Source organism: Pterocles gutturalis, unplaced genomic scaffold (genome assembly GCF_000699245.1).
Source record: "Pterocles gutturalis isolate BGI_N339 unplaced genomic scaffold, ASM69924v1 scaffold13166, whole genome shotgun sequence".
Taxonomy (NCBI): Eukaryota; Metazoa; Chordata; class Aves; order Pterocliformes; family Pteroclidae; genus Pterocles; species Pterocles gutturalis.
The window spans coordinates 12,276-29,542 of NW_010100545.1; the positions used below are offsets into that span (position 1 = coordinate 12,276).

At 41.0% G+C, this 17,267-nt stretch overlaps 1 protein-coding gene across 1 annotated transcript in view; it reads left to right on the forward strand.

Annotated features, from left to right (window-relative positions):
- The window catches only part of LOC104466736 (sucrase-isomaltase, intestinal-like), a gene marked incomplete at both ends in the record, with an annotated part of 42,001 nt that overhangs the window by 9,551 nt on the left and 15,183 nt on the right, over positions 1-17,267 (forward strand). Inside the window, 8 exon segments of the mRNA XM_010080265.1 lie at positions 938-1,063; positions 2,037-2,168; positions 8,018-8,131; positions 8,243-8,359; positions 8,443-8,527; positions 11,575-11,692; positions 14,953-15,121; positions 15,646-15,762. Coding sequence (XP_010078567.1) covers positions 938-1,063; positions 2,037-2,168; positions 8,018-8,131; positions 8,243-8,359; positions 8,443-8,527; positions 11,575-11,692; positions 14,953-15,121; positions 15,646-15,762 — 978 coding nt within the window.

Below are 17,267 nucleotides of genomic sequence, written 5' to 3' on the forward strand. Positions count from 1 at the left end.
GATCTAACTGCTTATAAACGGGAGTAAGGATTTCAAGAGATGTACCCCAGAAAACACCAGTGTGTACTAATGAGGCAACACCAGATTTCAGCTTATTTGTGGAACAGACACATGGTGGTTACTCACTACTTGTCCCGGGTTGCCAGAGCAGCTCTCACTGGGGAAGCAGAGTGGGATGTCTCACTCCCCTGTGCTCTCCATTGAGTTTCCTCATGCAATTTACAGCTGGATTATGTAGAACCAGTGGAAATTAAATATTTATAAAATCGTATTTAACTCATTACCTCATTTTTCAGCTGAAAATTTCAGGACCAAACAGTAACTCTGACCTTGAAGAGGTTTGTCAATGCCTGGCAACCCAACACCGTGGGCCAGGAAAAGCAGTCAGTCACAAGTAGCTGAATTTCATCAGGGTGGTGTGTAAATACAATTAAAACTTCAGAAAGCTCAAATAAACGTCAGACTCTCGATGAGTTGGTTCAGCTGGCTGTGGCAAGAGAAATTAACATCAGAGATTTGCCTGCTGTTGACCAAAGGGTTTGTAATGTTGGCATGAGTCAGGCGGTGCGAGGTTTCCACTAGTGTGCGCTGCGGAAGGGAAGGCACGTGCTGCTGTGCAGAGGCTGAGACCTCAGAGAGACCCTTATGTCATGTTAGCCTGCGTTTTATACACCGTGTCTTGTCTTCCACTGGGATATTCTTACAAGTGATGCTCAGTGTGGGTGTCACTCAGCCTCTGCTCAGGACAAGGGTCCATAAGGAGAAGTGCTTTTTTGAAGCCAAGCATACTGTACAGCGAGCTGTTCTGAGACAGGAAAGGGTATTTCATGAGAGCGTGATACCCATGCCCTGAACTTTTTGGTGTTTCAGAATAACTTTTCTCTTCAAAATCTTCATCTCACCCTTTGCATTTCTGTATTCCTCATGCCTGCTGTAGGCCATTGGACGCCCACACATGCCTGCCTACTGGTCTCTGGGATTTCATCTCTCCAGATGGGGTTATGGCAGCATTGATGTTTTAAAGAAAACCGTCAATCGCATGCACTACTATGACATCCCATACGTAAGTATGAATTTTTCAATCCAAAGTGAGATGAATAAAATCATAATAGAGGAAGACTGATTATTCTACAAAGCGAATTACAGAATAAAAGGATGCTGATAATCTTATGTAGTGGTTTTGCATGTAATATCTTTATAATGCTTAAAAGAATATTTAAAGCAGGCTTTGAATATGAGGTTTAAGTGCTGCGCTTGGCTGCATAGCAGGCAATTCTGCTGTGGATTTACTGTTATGCAGCATGAGGTGTTAGCATTTTAAAGATAAATTATGGTACTTCTAATGCATATAACTGCCAAACAGCTGCTAAACTAGGACTCCTTCATTTCCATTTTGTCCATTGCTACCATGAAAGTTTATAGGAGCTGAATTTGGCCTGACAATTATTTACAATACTTACAGCTGATCTCTGAGGTTTCATTTTGTACATTAGTTACGTTGAAATGCAGTTGCATATGTTCTGATTTTCTGTATCAAATACTTCAATCATAGAATCATAGAATAGTTTGCACTGGAAGGAACCTTTAAAGGTCATCTAATCCAACCCCCCTGTCATGAGCAGGGACATCTTCAACTACATCAGGTTGCTCAGAGCCCCGTCCAACATGGCCTTGAATGTTTCCAGGAATGGGGCACCTGCCACCTCTCTGGGTAGCCCGTTCCAGTGTTTCACTGCCATCAGTGTAAAAAATGTCTTCCTTATATCTAGTCTGAATCTACCCTCCTTTAGTTTAAAACCATTACCCCTTGTCCTATCGCAACAGGCCCTGCTAAAAAGTTTGTCCCCATCATTCTTATAAACCCCCTTTAAGTATTGTTAAACAGCAGCCTTTATTCACAGGAGAGGTGTTCCATCCCTCTGGTCATTCTTGTGGCCCTCCTCTGCAGCTGCTCCAACAGGTCCATGTCTCTCTGGTGCTGAGGACTCCAGAGCTGGATGCAGTACTCATGTATTGTTTACTTAAAAAATGTTTAGGATGTCCAGCACCTTGACATCGACTACATGGAACGTCGCCTGGACTTTACTTATGATAAAGTGAATTATGCAGATCTGCCAGAGTACCTTCAACAGCTGAAGAGGGAAGGAATGCACAATGTCGTGATTCTGGTAAATTAACGGTGTTGCTAATTATTTCCCCATTTATAAGAACTATTTGCAGTATAGTGTTCATAGCAGTATCTAGGTGCTAATGCATGCATGCTATTATAGCAGATTTTCCATTTTTGTCATTTGTTGAGAAGAGCTGAAGAACAATTTATCACAGATTTCATATTTAAATGTGTTGCATTTATCAGATATCTGTGTACCAGCACCATCTCTGTACCATAACATTATTTTTCTTTCACTTTTTCCCACCCAGTTATGAGAAATTTTGCCTCTGTTTAGGGCTGAGTTTCGATAAGATTATTTTAATGTAATTCTTTTCCTGAAAAAGAACAAGTGAGTTTAATACACACACAAAAATAGTAGAATAGTGGAAAAAATCTACTCATAGTCATTCTGGAGAGCTAGTGGCTACAGTCAATGTTTCCTTATACTTACTGTTAACCTAAATTAATACAAGAGAATTTTGTTTGCATGAAAATTGGTGGAAAACATATGTTGAACCTGTAACCAAAACTGATGTATGATCCAATGAATGAATTTGGACAGAAGTGAAAACTGAAGATATCCATCTTCCCCCATCAGTTTTTCCAACAGAGACTGCTGCTTTTCTCCAGCAAGTTCTCATACTTGTCCTTGCACTGAAATTACTTCTTCTCACAGTAGCTGAGTGCCAGTGGTGGCAAGGAAATTGGAGGCCAGCAATTAAAGTCTTTGATAGATGCATGAGACCTAGCCCAGCACAGGCTGGGGCAGTCACACACCGCCTGAGAAGGATTGGGGTGGGAAGGCTCGGGACTGCTGAGACCTGGAGCAGCGCACGCGGGTGTGAAACATCGCCACAGAGAAGAGAGGTGTAATTTGTTCTTCATAACCACGAAGGACAGGATAAGAAGAAAAGTGCTTTAAATTGCAGCAGAAGAGGTTTAACATAGACATTAGGATAAAGCTGCCTGTCTGCAAGGCGAGCCAAGCAGGGAACCGGCTGCCCGGGGCCAGGGGTACCTCCCCAAGTGGGTGCTGCAAACAAGTCCAACAGATGCATCAGGGATGGATCAGGCTGAGCTGACCCACAGGGGAATGAAGTGGAGACAGCCCCACAGAGTTTCTCTCAGGACTTTTTGCTATAACTGCATTCATCTATTTTCCAGCCTGAAGGGTCAGCTAACACCTTTCATTTGGGTGTTGCTATTCTTATTTAGCAAAAATTACCAGTCTCTGGTCCTGATGCTTTCTTTCCTGTTATACTTATTCAAACAAGCATATTCTCCCTCAGATTTTTCTGCTAGGCTAAACACACTGAAGTATTTTATTCTCTTCTTATTAGGTGAGGTCTTCAGGTCTCATTATAGTAGCCCTCCCTCACACGTGCCCCATTTTGAATGCATTTGCCTGTGTAGTAGAAAACTGGATTTCACAGTGCTCTAGCCGATGCCCCCACAGTGTTTGGAGAATGCCAGAAATACTTAATTCTGCTAAAAATGTCTCATATGACAAAGCTCTGCATCACATTTACCTACATTATATCGGTGGCTCATACTTGTAAGGAGACAAATTAATCCAGCTGAATCAAGAATGGACAGGCCACCAATGTTTGGGCCCTAAGTTGATCCAGTCCTTTTAAAATAAGGGCCGCATTCCTCATCTTGCCATGGGGGTCCTGTGAAAGGTTTGTGGGAAGAGAGACTGAATAGCAGAGTCCAAAATTGTGGGACAATTCCTCTTTCACTTGTGGTGGTGTATCAGATGCTCACCGCAGTCAAGATAACTGAGAGCTACTGCAGTTTCCTCATCTAAAAATCACATTATCTTTTCAAACAGATAGATTAAGTCAGAAGTGCATCCCTGTCCTTATTTTTTCCTCCACAATTTTTCTAAAGTTTAGCATACAGCTATGGATGGACTAGTTAGCACCACAGATACCCATTTCAGTTTTCTTTTAAAAATACATTTATGAGGTTTGCTTTTCTTCAGCCTGCTGGAGGGTTTTTTTGTAGTTTCATTAAAAATACCTTCTCTGTATTTATTATGGGCCTAATCTTCACTTTGTTGCAGTATAATTGCATTTGCTGCTAGGAATCTTTAACAAAACCCCACAACCCAAGTGATCAATTACATAGTTCTTCTGTAGCTGTAAATCACGAGAAGCTCCAGGGTGCCGCAGAAAAAAGTTTCCATCAGTGGAGGTCCAAGGTACAAAGTTTAAACAGTAACAGATTACTAAGCCACTGTGATGGAGAGCAACTTCACTACAATGATCGTCCAAAATTAACTGTATACGTCACTGTAAATAACTAACCAAGTGGTAGATGAGCGCATGTGCTGTCAGGACTGAGGACTCTTTCCAACTATTAGGCAGTTTAGGCTCCCTGTATCCTCAATACTGCTCTAAAAATTGTCTAATATCTTAGAGCTGTAACATTAAATACCACCTGCCTATTTGTTGGTTTATCTCAAAAAAGCTTGCAAGACATGAATATATCAACAAATACTGTGAGTTTGGGGTAGCTCTTCTCATGCACACACTTGCCCTTCAGTAAATACATGGTAGTCACTTCTTTTTCACCAAAGTTAGGATGCCTCCAGTCATCTTGCGCTTGCTGCTGGGTAAGAAGCTACGGGCAAGCAGTCATGGTTTAGAGGGTGAGCTGTGTTATCTTCTTACTTGTGAGTTTAACTTCAACTACATTTTAAAAGCTCTTTCAGTTTCTCAGATGGCGCATATTAGAGCAGCACAAGGAGCTATCGCTATATAAATTTTAATTCAGCTTTTAGGCAGATGCAAGGAGTATAACAACAATTCTTAATTCATGCAGTGAGGTAATGGGAATCCAGATAGGAAGCCCTTCTTTCCTCCTTCCACTAACCTGTAACTAAGGACTATCTTCGGCTCTAGTTCTTCGGATAAGCTTGTGAAAAAGAGCAAAAGCTGATCCAGTTTGTTCTTCATTTTTTAAAGGCTAATGTGACATATAGTCACTGATAATGAAGTTTTCTATTTTCACTTTATTGCTGATACTTCTGTCAAACTCTGACTGTTAGTGTTCTTTAGTGATGTAAAGCATTCCCGTAAGTTGAGTCAGGAGCTGGAACAGAATGGAGGGTTTCATTCCCAAGTGACAGCAAAGCCATGCTAACTGCAATCAAGGCAAGTGTAATCCAATTTGATACCGAGAGAACAATTTTCTATTTAGATTCCCTTTGGGTAGCAACACTAATGAGTGAGAATGAGTGAGTTGCCCAAGTGTAGAAGATTCCTCATGATGATTTCAGGAAATGGGCTCTGACTGCAGTCTCTTACTGTCATGTAAAACCTCTAGTAAATGGATTTGGGGGAGATGAGTTCAGTACTCCTCATCTGAGGCCACTATGGTCACAAGCAAAGTGCAGATCCTGAGAATCAGCAGTATTAACACCGGTAACCTGCCTGAAGATGGGGCCCTGAACTCGGTTGTACCATCACCACTGGGGTGGCTGGTGCCTCACCATCAGGAAGCCCGGTCTCCACGCTTGCATCTGTGCCTATGGTCACCTTGGTAGTAGCATGGCCCCATTACTGGAGTCTCTAAAGGCAGTCCTTCAGCAGTTCTCTCTCCTGATCTCTTTCGGAGGACACCTCCATTTAAGGGAAATTTTGTCTAAGACTGTCAGTACTTGGCCATCATTATTGCACTGAATAATGTGCATGCTTCAGCTGAGGCAGAACAAATATATTCTTTAGAAATAAAGTTCTAAAACTAACAATGACTACAATGTAAAATGATAAACATTATTACCGAAGAGGAGCTTTAATGAAAGACCTTGCATACCTTCCATTAACTCACACTAAAAATAGAAACAGCCAGGAATGACATGAGTGACAAATTACTTTAAAGTCATTAGCAACACATTCATGATTCCAAATAATGCTTGATAGCTTTAACATTTTAAAGTCCAGCTCTATGAGCTGTAGAGGCTAAAATTTCCAGAGATTAGTTTTTACAGATGTGTGTCAAAATCTATGTTTGGGCTATAGGTGGAAGTGCATCAGTCTGGATAAGTGCTGGGTACCCCCAGGTCTCAGGGCAGTCTGTTGGAGTTAAGGATGCCCAGCACCTCCTCTCCAAGAGTTGATAAAAAGATGAGTTAGGAAAGATTTAACAGACATGAACTTCCTCTCCCACAAACAACCCGTGAATGCACGGTAGAGTATTGTTCTCTTTAGGACGATAATAAACCTGCATAATATATTAGATTTATTCACTGGAATAACCTTTCAGCTGAAGGAAAGCAGAAGTTTGGATTAGGAGTAGCTAATTAAGCTGACTTCTTCCAGCCTTCACGTCCCTTGAGAGGCATCTTCTCCACAATTATAAGATAATTATTGCAGATGGACAGTTTTCTCTTTTCCAAAGCCAAACTGTTAAAGAAGTTAAAAATATAATGGACACTTATACTCTTTATGAAGCTGATGCTGAAGCAAGATGGTTAAAGTTGAAAAGAATTTTGCACTTAAGGTAGCGATTTAGCAGGGGCTTTTGTTTCTGAGGCATGGAACTCACCAGGACTTTCCTCACCAGGACTATAGCTATCAGAGGGCTTACAAGTAAATCAGGCAATTAATTTAGGTATTAAAATGATATTTAAAACATGTTTTCAAAGAAATTTACCATTTGGGAACAGATTTTTTTTTTTTTGGTCTTAAGAAGTTTATTAGTTAGACTTCCATCATATTTTAATTAAAGTTCACTTAAATTATTGCATAAGCTGTAAGTGAATGGAAGAATTGTTTCAGTGGTGTTTTTCTCCATTGTGTTTCATAACTTAAAGTTTTTTGCCTTAAGCAGAACCTGAGGGAATAACATTTTCTAAGAAAAAAGTAAAGAATTCTCTTCTTCTAAAATGGCTGCAATCTTCCTCTGTTCTAAATAACACAGAGCAGATAGCTGCTCTCAGTTAGGGACATATTGCAAAGTGTGCTTATCTCCTTTTAGTCCCAGTCGACTGCTGAGAAGAGTTGAATAGTATCTCTCCTGTCACTGGCATCTCAAAGTATTTCTAACTTTATTACTTACTGGCATGGTGGGCCATGATCTTCCCCAGGAGCAAATTAGGCTCCATTTTGATGAGCTTGGTGGTTACTGATGGCCATCCTGAGGCAGAGAAGCCGGTGGTGTCAATGCCACTGGCAGCAATGAGAGGTGGTGACTACTCCAAGCAGTGAAAGGGGCAGCAAGGATGAGCTATGAGGTGTAAAATGCTGTGGTCTTCATGCCCGGGGAGAACAGAGAGATATGGCCCCACAGGCATGCATGAGTTGGGTTACTCTGCACCAGACTGGCACAAACCGCTCTTGTGTGACATTGGATCCCAAGGGAGGGTTAATGAGGTCCTTTTGAGGTTGGATGTGTCCCAATGTCAAGCCCCTTGAGAAGTTTTAGTTATTCCTGCATTGAGCTGCTGATGCTGAGGCAGCTGGAATGAGGACTGCCGTGGAGGAAACCTTGAGGTGTCCAAGGGTGGGAATGCCCAGCGTGGCACCCCACTCTACCAAGCAGAGACCTCGGCTGGGGGGAAGTAAAATCTAGTGCCACTCAGAAATCATTTGAACATGTCTCATCCAAAAAAAGCCCCACAAGGGTATTTAATAATTTCACATCACTTTTGCCTTATACAAGAAATGCTCATGACACACCTCTAATGACTTTTCCTAAATTATGTGCTCTCAACTCTTATTAAATTTTAATGCTGTTTTCTTCCAATATTATTGCAATCTGCCTTAAGAACATCATACAGATTTTTCTAAAATACACAAATAGAAAAGTAATTGTTACCTGGGATTTCGATAATGGAAGTGTAATCACTGTTTTCAGGACCCTTTTGTAACTAAGGATGAAGAACCAGGCACTTACAGACCTTACGATCTCGGAGAGGAAATGGGAGTCTGGGTGAACAACTCTGATGGCGTAACTCCTGCTGTTGGAAAGGTTGGTTTATTAAATTCTCTCATGTATTTTCTCTAGTGCTGCTTCAAAGTGATAAAGCAGATGTGTAACAGACATGAGAAGATAACCAGTTGTTATATCTGTGAACTCTAGGCTTTGGCCCCGGGAGACTCGGTGTTTCCTGACTTCACCAACCCCAGGACAGTTGAATGGTGGACCCAGATGTGTCTGGAGTTTAAGGATGTCCTTGACTATGATGGAATCTGGATTGTATGTCACATTATATTTGCCCTCCCTTCTTTTAAAAAAAGAAAATGAGGCTTTTGACATGTGTCTCAAACTCTTTATGAAAGGATATGAACGAACCGTCCAATTTCTTAAGAGGCCAGTATCCTGGATGTGCTGTTAATGATATCAATAACCCTCCTTACGTTCCTAGTAAGTAAAGATTCCTTGACAATCCTTTTTTTTTTTTTTTTTTTTTTTTTTTTTTAATCCTGGATAGGTTATTTCTTAGAAAAAATCCATCCTCTCATTTCCCGTCTTTCCCTGCCTGTCCTCTTCAGTTACATGTTTGTTCAAGACTCCATTGGCTCAGCTTTGGTGGAGTATCAAACACAAGCCACTTACACAAGCCACTTTCCTCTGTCAGTGGGGCTTCCTTATAACAGGACTAGAAAAATTACCTTTTCTACCATTCTCTGAGCAGCTGGTCTGCATCAGAGAAAGGGCAAGACACCTACATACTGTCACTCATCTACAGATTTATGGAAGGAGTAACTCTTACCATCACCACTGCTAGTCCCAGGGATGGGCGGTCTCTGGTTTTTCCGAAAACCATGACAAGGAAGATGGCATCTCCCTGATGCTTTAATTCAATGTCTTTTCTTTCTCTTAGGAAAGAAATTTTCATTGTCTTACTAGAAAGGGGCTAAAAATAGGTTTAAAAGTGCCCAAGCCTATGGGAGACTGATAGGAATGGGAACACCTCTTCTAGCAGCCAAGTTAATGACATGCTCATTCTCCCCCAGGAAGCCATGAGTACTTACAATTAGTGCCAGTGGGCTTGGCAATTAATCCAGCCAACATTTCCCCAGGAAAACCCTGCTGCCCGAACAATGCTAATATGCATCAGGAAGTTGATACATAAATGAGTTGTTGACAGTAAAGTATTGGAAATGTCCCCTTTTTCCCCTCAGGCTGTTATACTGTCCTGTGAATTCTTCATTTCTTTTCACACTGAATACAAGAGAAACATAAACATAAAAAAAGAAAACAAAATACTATAAAAATTGTAAATTATTGAAACCAAAAGCAGAGCTTTTAATTATTATTTTGGTGTTTGCTCTCTTTGCGGGGAAACTGCTGATTGTAACTGTTGTGTACTGGCCCTGTGGGTCTTGTCATTGACCAAAGCCCACAAACTGATGAGACATTTCCACCTTTGCCTTAAGTTACCTCCATTTTTGTCAGCGTTCAGAGATGCAAAAAAGGTGTGAGACTTTGGGGAAGATGGCCAAAACAGCAGAGCTCCCTCTACCCTCACAAATAAAAGACTGAGGGATGGACCCATAAAGAGGTTTCTGAGCCATGAAGCTGAGCTTTGCCACAACTAGCACTGAAGTCTGGGTCATTATAGAGGACTCAGAGACCTAGATACCTACAAGACAGGTAAGGATGAGGAATGCTGAAGACAGGTGTGTTTTGAGCCCAGTTTCTCTCTCTGACTTGCTCCTTCTTGTGCAAGGATGCACCTACTTCTGCTTGCGACTGGCAGTGTTGGTCTCCCTTCTGCAGACAGGAGCCTAAGGCATTTTTTCCAACCGGTTTTCAAACAGTGTTTAAGGGCTTTCTTTTCTATTCCACTTTATGCCAACACCATACATGCCCTTGGCTGTCCAAGTCCTTGATTGGTGTAGGTGTAATGTTGGACCATAACCATGATTACACATAACTGTGTTTTGAACTTCTGAAAACAGATGTCCTTCAAATCAGTTTTCTATAAAACACTTTATACTGATGATTAATATCCAATTGTAAAATAATCAGTATTACTGAGGCAGAATATGAAATATTCAGAATCAGAATGAAGCATGAAAATATGACTCATATAGCAGCATTTTCTTTCATATTCCACCTTAATTTTATGGGGCTAATAATTAAGTGCCACCGGGACAAGAAGTGTGACTTTCCCCAGAACCTTAGTATCTTCTTCAAAGCCACATCAGTCAAAGGTATTTGGAAATTGCCATAAATTAAGTTATTTCTCATGCAGATCAGCCACTCTGGAGTCTTTGTGTCTAAAGATCCAAACACAGGGATTCCAGCTGTGATGGCAGAACAGAGCAGAGAGGCTAATGGGACTTCAGGTACAGAGAAATGCACTTTGTAGTGATGAACTGCAAACATACACTAAAGTGCAATTAGGCAGCGAGATCGCTTGTTCCCAGAGAAATATTTACAACAGGGCGTGCACCTAATTCAGCATGCAAAATAAGAATATTTGAGAATCCACCTTCTTTCTTTTTGTGAGAGGATTTTATAACATTTTCAACTCCTGTAAAAATAAATACATTGTATAAACCAAACAGCTGACCTGCCCAATTCTTGCTTAACTTCACATGGCATTTTTGTGGAGGTTACTTGCAGAGGATGAGAATCACATTTTCCACACCTAATGGGCTTTGCTACCACCTCCTTAATGGGGGATCAAAGACCAGGCAGCACCTGTGCAGCCAATATGTACCTCATATGTGCCCTTGGCTCAGCTAAATTGGTGTCGTGTGAGAGACATCAGGGATACTCCTGATTATTATTGAAGGCAAAAAGCTACTTCTGGCTCCTCTGCTTGTAAACTGCTGGTGGAAGAGTTACTGGATAATCCATTCACATGTAAATACATCTGTCCTTGCTCTCTCCCATGCAGTGTGTCCGGCCACAGTAGATGACGCCCTGTGGACTCCTGCCTTTTCCTCCTCTGCACACCTCTGACACTCCCCACTCATTGCTTCCAATGCTGCTTGTGGCCGTGCCTTTAGTCCTGCTGTCTTTTAGTCTTAGATGCCTCAGGGGAAGAGAAGGGCCAGCCTTGAGCTGAGGCATGAATTTTGCCATGATAGGGCAGAATCATGCTGCCTACCTACACCTGCAGCTGAATGGTATGCAGGCTGAGGTCTTGTGATTTCGCACAACTGTGTGAGTTCCCTGGGCATCAGAATTTCTCCTTTTTTTTTTTTTTTTCCCACCATCTTTGATGTTAAATAAAATTTGTCACTATTTAAAAGAATATGTCAGTATATTCTCAATTCAGCAATGCAGAAATTTTCTTTCTGGCTATGAGTTACTATGGATATTAGCTATCATGTATTAGAATACATTATATCTGTACAGATGTTTTGAATTACTGGACATAAAGCTTGAAATTAATTATCACTGTTTACCCAGACCTCTCACCCTCCTGAGGACCTGTCTTGTATCATTCTCAGGCATTTCTGGTCATTCCCTGTCAGAAAAGACATTGTGTCCTGACTCCAAGACCTACCTGGGAGAGCACTATAACACCCACTCTCTCTTTGGCTGGGCACAGACAGCACCAACCTTCCAGTAAGTTTTCTAAGTACTTCTAAGCAGATTTCAGGTAATTGAAACATGCTTTAAAAGCTGCTGATGTTACCTGGGAAATCTGTAATGGTATCTAACAAGAAACAGCCCCATGCTTGGTTTTACTGTTTGTCATTTAGTAAGAAGTTTCAAGAAAAGAGAATCTTAGAAGAAGAAACAGAATCTTTTCCAGTCTTTCCTAGCTAAAATTAGGATCTACTCGTGGGGCCTGACTCTACAGCTGCTGCTTTTGTATAACTAGAGCGAGATGTTCCTGTCCTCCAGTAGAGCCGCTCACATGCAGCTACTGCAGAAGCAGCCTTATGTGATGCCAGGGTAATTTTTCCATCTCTTCCTTACCGTGGCCCAAGCAGAGAAGTTTCTACCACTGTTGGTGAAGGATCCAAACATTGCAGCTCCCCTGGCTGCTTCTGGAGCTGCCTCTGGTTCCTGGCAGGCAGCGTTTTACATTTTGCCTTGGGGCTCGGTTGGTCCAGGAGGGCAGAGCTGCATTGCAGCACAGCTGCTGTCGGCTACTGTAAAACTGTTATTTTGCAGCTGAGAAGCACTCAAAACTAGCTTATGCAGGCAGGCTATTGCTGTGAAGCTGGAGTAACAGTTGAAAGCTAGCTATTGGGTTAAATCAAATGGGCAAAACATGCCTTTTCCAGCAGAGATTGAGCTAAAACATGGATTAGTTTAATACCGCAATGTAAGTGCCAAAGCAGGGGTCCTTGTCCTGGCTTGTCTCAGTATTTAGCACTCATTTTCAGCAGTCGTACTGTGACAGCATCCAGAGGACATGGCTAAGTGAGCGTACTTAAGGTGGTGATGCACTTGTATTTTATACACCGATCCTGGGCGAAGGGAAACACTTGGTAACAGCCAGAAGCAGTTGCCAGCTCTTGTGGGCCTGGCTGAAGAGCAGCCCAGCTTATGAGAGAAGAAGCAGAAAGCCCTTGAACCCTGGACCTCGTTGGCCACCCTGTCCATCTAGGACACACAGGACTTAGTATGGTTTTGGGGCCCCTATGCCCCAATCCCAGCAGAGATCCTCCCATCACTGGTCTCTCCATGGTAATTTGTCCTCTGCACACTGGGTTCCACATAGCCATACACTGTCTTGGTAACTCTGTTTGAATAGGGACTTTGGATTTGCCTGTCTTCCTGATTTATTTAGTTCTATATATTTATTTATTTAGCTATATATGTATTTATTTAGCTCTATACCAGCAAAGCCAATTGCCCGAGACAAACCCTGTGAATTTAGCAGGAAAAGATACACCTGCTGGCACATCTGCCCCAGTCCCTTCAGCACGCACGCTGTCCCAGCCATGCTGACCTGGACCAGCGCTGTTGGGATGGTTATTGCTGCACAGCTCCTTGCAGCTGCCCCAAGGCTGTGAGCCTTCCCTGTTCCTGAAGCACTTGCCTCCAGGGCTCTTTCCGAAAGAAACACACGTTTTTCTGAGCCAAATGTAGAGAGTCCTTCAAGGCTGGAGAACACCAGCAAAAGCACAAGCAGAGGCTGGATCGCTGCAAAGCTGGGAAACTTTGGTGAATAATTTTTTGTACATATTCATTTGGGTTTCTCAAGCACATTTCTTTTCAAGGCTTTCTGCATTCACTCTTCACAAATAATATAGTAAATTAAATTACTGACAGGAATATTTAGGAAACCAGCATCAACTGCAGGATATTGGCTGAAAATGAATGACAAGTTCATAATCATACAAAAAACAATTTTAAGAATTATTCTAATTCAGCCAGAGACTAGGAAATGTGTCATCTGACCCATGTATGCAGTCAAATGGCTTGAATTTGGATAGAGTGAACTAGCAGCAATCAGCTTATGCATAGCTTAATGTCAAGAGTTATTTGCACATGATAGTCTGTAAATAATTTAAATCAACAAGTACGTTTGACAGCATTAGGACCTGTTCAGCACTGATTCACAATAGACTGAAATTTATTCAATAAATTATTTGTTGCAAATTGTTTATGCAGCTCTGGGTCCTAGTTGATATGATGTTGTTCTGTTCAGCACCTGCATTTGCAAATGGAGCCAAAGACTTGTGCTGCACAGCCAGAGGAGAGGACTCATAGGCAGGACATCCATGAAATGGCTCCAAAATTCCATTTATACAAAGCGCATGGGGTCTTGTGCAGTTATTTGGCCCAGCAGTGCACCCACAACCGAGAACCAGCAGGTCCTGAATGGTTCAGGAATTGAACCTCTTGCCGCAAGTGCCCATAAGGTAAAATGTTTAGGCTTGCATGAAAGCTGGTGGGCTTTTTGGTTCGGAAACAAATGTTGAAGCATTTTAAAGGCTCTGTGCTATTACAGAACCAGTGCTGAATATTGGCCATTACAAATGAAAGAACTCTTGATCAAATCTCATTAAAGAAAGGGAGAAGGAGGTGGATGGAGAACAACATGATTAATATTTCATGCTAGGATTTCCCGGATAATCTAAGTTGTGTTACCCAAATCATATTAAAGAAGAGTTGAATTTGAGTTCCTGAAATATATCATATTGCAATATGTAATTTAGCACAGAGATAACCCTATGTTGAGAAATTTTGGAATAGATTTGTTAATAAGGCGTACTACACTTCATTGATTTTCAGGTGATGCAGCAAAATTATTTTCAAAAGTCAAGGAAAAATTCACTACACCACTAATTCTGTAATGAAACCTCATATATCAAACAATGACAGGAAACCAGGTGAAATACTACAAGGATGGGGTGACATTTTGAATGATTACATTTTTGCTTTCTATATTGATTATTTATTTTTTTAAGATGTTCAGAGATTGTTTTGATTTTTATTTTTAATTCCAGGATATTAGAGCTTTATTTGCCAAAACAGATTTCTAAATAAATCCTATATTGAAAAACATACTATACTGGTTTTTAGGAACTTGTAGGACACTAAATTAAATGTACTAATACAGAAAGGAAATGATGTTTAATTTTCAGTTTGGGACACAAATTATTTTTTTTAGGGAGACTAAAAATACCTGAAACAAACTGTTTTGTGGATCAGATAGATTTTAGTTTTTTGTTTTGACCACTGAGTAAAATTTTCCATTATTGATAGTTTTGCAGCCACATTTTCATGTGACTCAGAACCACAATAATAATTGGTTCATGAATTACATCCCTTCAGGCAAAATTGTGCCTGAAAGCTCAGGTTGATCATATGATGCTTTTGGTTACCTTTCTTATTATTAATGATCTTGTTGCTTTTCTTCACAGTGCTGTCCAGCAGGCAACTGGAAAGCGAGCGTTCGTCTTGAGTCGGTCTACATTCGTTGGCAGTGGGAAGCACGGGGGTCACTGGCTGGGTGACAACTTATCTCAGTGGAAGGACATGCACCAGTCAATCATTGGAATCCTGGAATTCAACCTCTTTGGCATCCCCTACGTAAGTCTGGTGTCCTTCAGGCAGTTGCTAGCTCATATATAATATCACTTTAAATTAACTCAAATGTTTTTCTGAAGTAAGCTGCTTGAGATGGCCAGCAGTAACAGCCTCCACAGTATAAGGAACTGCAGATTAAAAAAAAGCTAAATGTCATCAATCTTGGCTGGCTGAAGAGAAACAAAAATAGCCCTGCTAGATTCAGATTAAATCACTGCATGCCATCCAAACCCAATCTCTTTATGTTATGTATTCTATTACTGAGGTCCCTCTGTATATTTCTGGTTTTGCAAGCTAGTCTGGAGAATTTGTAGAATTACAGAGATATGGTCAGATCTTCCACAGTGATATTAGTGCTCGAGAAGCCAGTACAGTCTCAGCCCCATTGTGGAGCATTCTTATAAAGTCATCAGAAATAGGTATCCCTTTCTGAAAATTCTTTTTATTAATAAGCTTCTGTGGTTTCTCATTTTTGGGCCCCAATCACAATCACAAACACTTATGCAGTGATTTTGTTTTTTCTGTAGGTTGGTGCTGATATCTGTGGGTTTAGCTATAACACTACCTATGAACTCTGCTTGCGCTGGATGCAGCTTGGCTCTTTCTATCCATTTGCCAGAAACCACAATGAAGAGGGAAATAAGGTAATTAAATGAAGTTACACAAAGCTGTAGTCTAAGATTACAGTAACGTCGACGGTGATGTATATTACTTTCACAGAAATTAACCTGCCATTCTTGGGTAAACTGTAGTGGCAGGTGAAAAGCAGTGCTGCTCTGAGAGCAGGAATTACATGGTGAAGTGTAGATTTGTCCCATCTGTAAAGATGACATAGAAACGCTGAAAAATGCATAGTATCTAACATCCAAAAGCCATGCAGAAACGTGTACTGTGTACTTTGAATGACAAAAAATGGTCTTCTCATGCTGTTGGTAAGATTCATCACCTCCATCTTTCACCTACTGAAGCGCAGGTTTTATTTAAGAGCCAGTGAGTGTCAGCACATCTTCCTACTCCCTTGTTTACTTCAATTTTTGTTTCAGTACTTCTGTAAGGGTAGAGAGGGCATTGTACACTATCCTTGCTGTTTACAAGCAAGTTTCAGACAACTGCTACTGTTAGAAACTCCAGACAAACATGTGAGAACTCCAAGGAGAGCCAGCGATAGCGACAGCATTATCAGCCAAGAAGCAACAAAGACTAAAAAAGGCCAATGAGCCCATGAGAAGGATGAAAAAGAGCAGCCTCAGTCCAGACCCATGCCCTGGCTTTGACTTATCATAAAGTCCTTTCAACACTTGTCTCGGATAGAAATAAATATCAGATTGCTTCTAACTATGAACAGTTTGAAGGTCTTGCAGCCTTTCTAAGTACACTGTGTTTATCTGCAACCATGATAAAAAGATTCTACTGGTTCAAGAAATGTCTTTTTTTTTCTTCTTCTTCTGTAAACTGATCTGTGCAATGCTAGAGCTCAGGTTATTAGCTAACCTTCAGTTTTCTTTGAAGTTGCATCATCAAAATGTTGCAATATTTACACCCACAGGAAGACGTCTGTGTCTGCATGAAAGTATGATGGATGTTCAGCAACTGGGCAAATGCAGGAATAATAAGCTCTAGTGCTGTCACTAAGATCATCAGGAATTACCCTGTAGGTCCCTGAGATATGCTGAGATATTTCTCTCTAGGAGAACAAATGTCTATGAGGTGTCAGCTGCTGCTATGGATAAACATTTTCTATTTACCTCTCCTTATCTGTGCATGTTTGCTAGGCCCTTTGGGCATGCAAATGGGGTCTGACCCAGGCGAGTGGGTATTAATCACATATGCACAATAAGCAGGAAAAGAGCAAGAGGTCTATGTGATGGGAGCTGCAACTCAATGTTGAGTGAATTACAGAAGTAAGAGAAGTTAAATTTGGTTTTATTGGATTACTTAAATCCATTTAAAACATTGTGTTCACTGAAAGAAATGAACAAAGCATTTTGGGTGACTCAGCATCACCTAAGAAGTCCGACCCTTTTTTTGTGAACTTAGGCAATATTTGTACAGTGTCAGAATACTGGTAAAAATACAGTCCAATTTTTGAAATAATAGATGGATGCTTGGAGGTCAGAGCCAGCAGAGAATATTATCAGTGACAATTCTG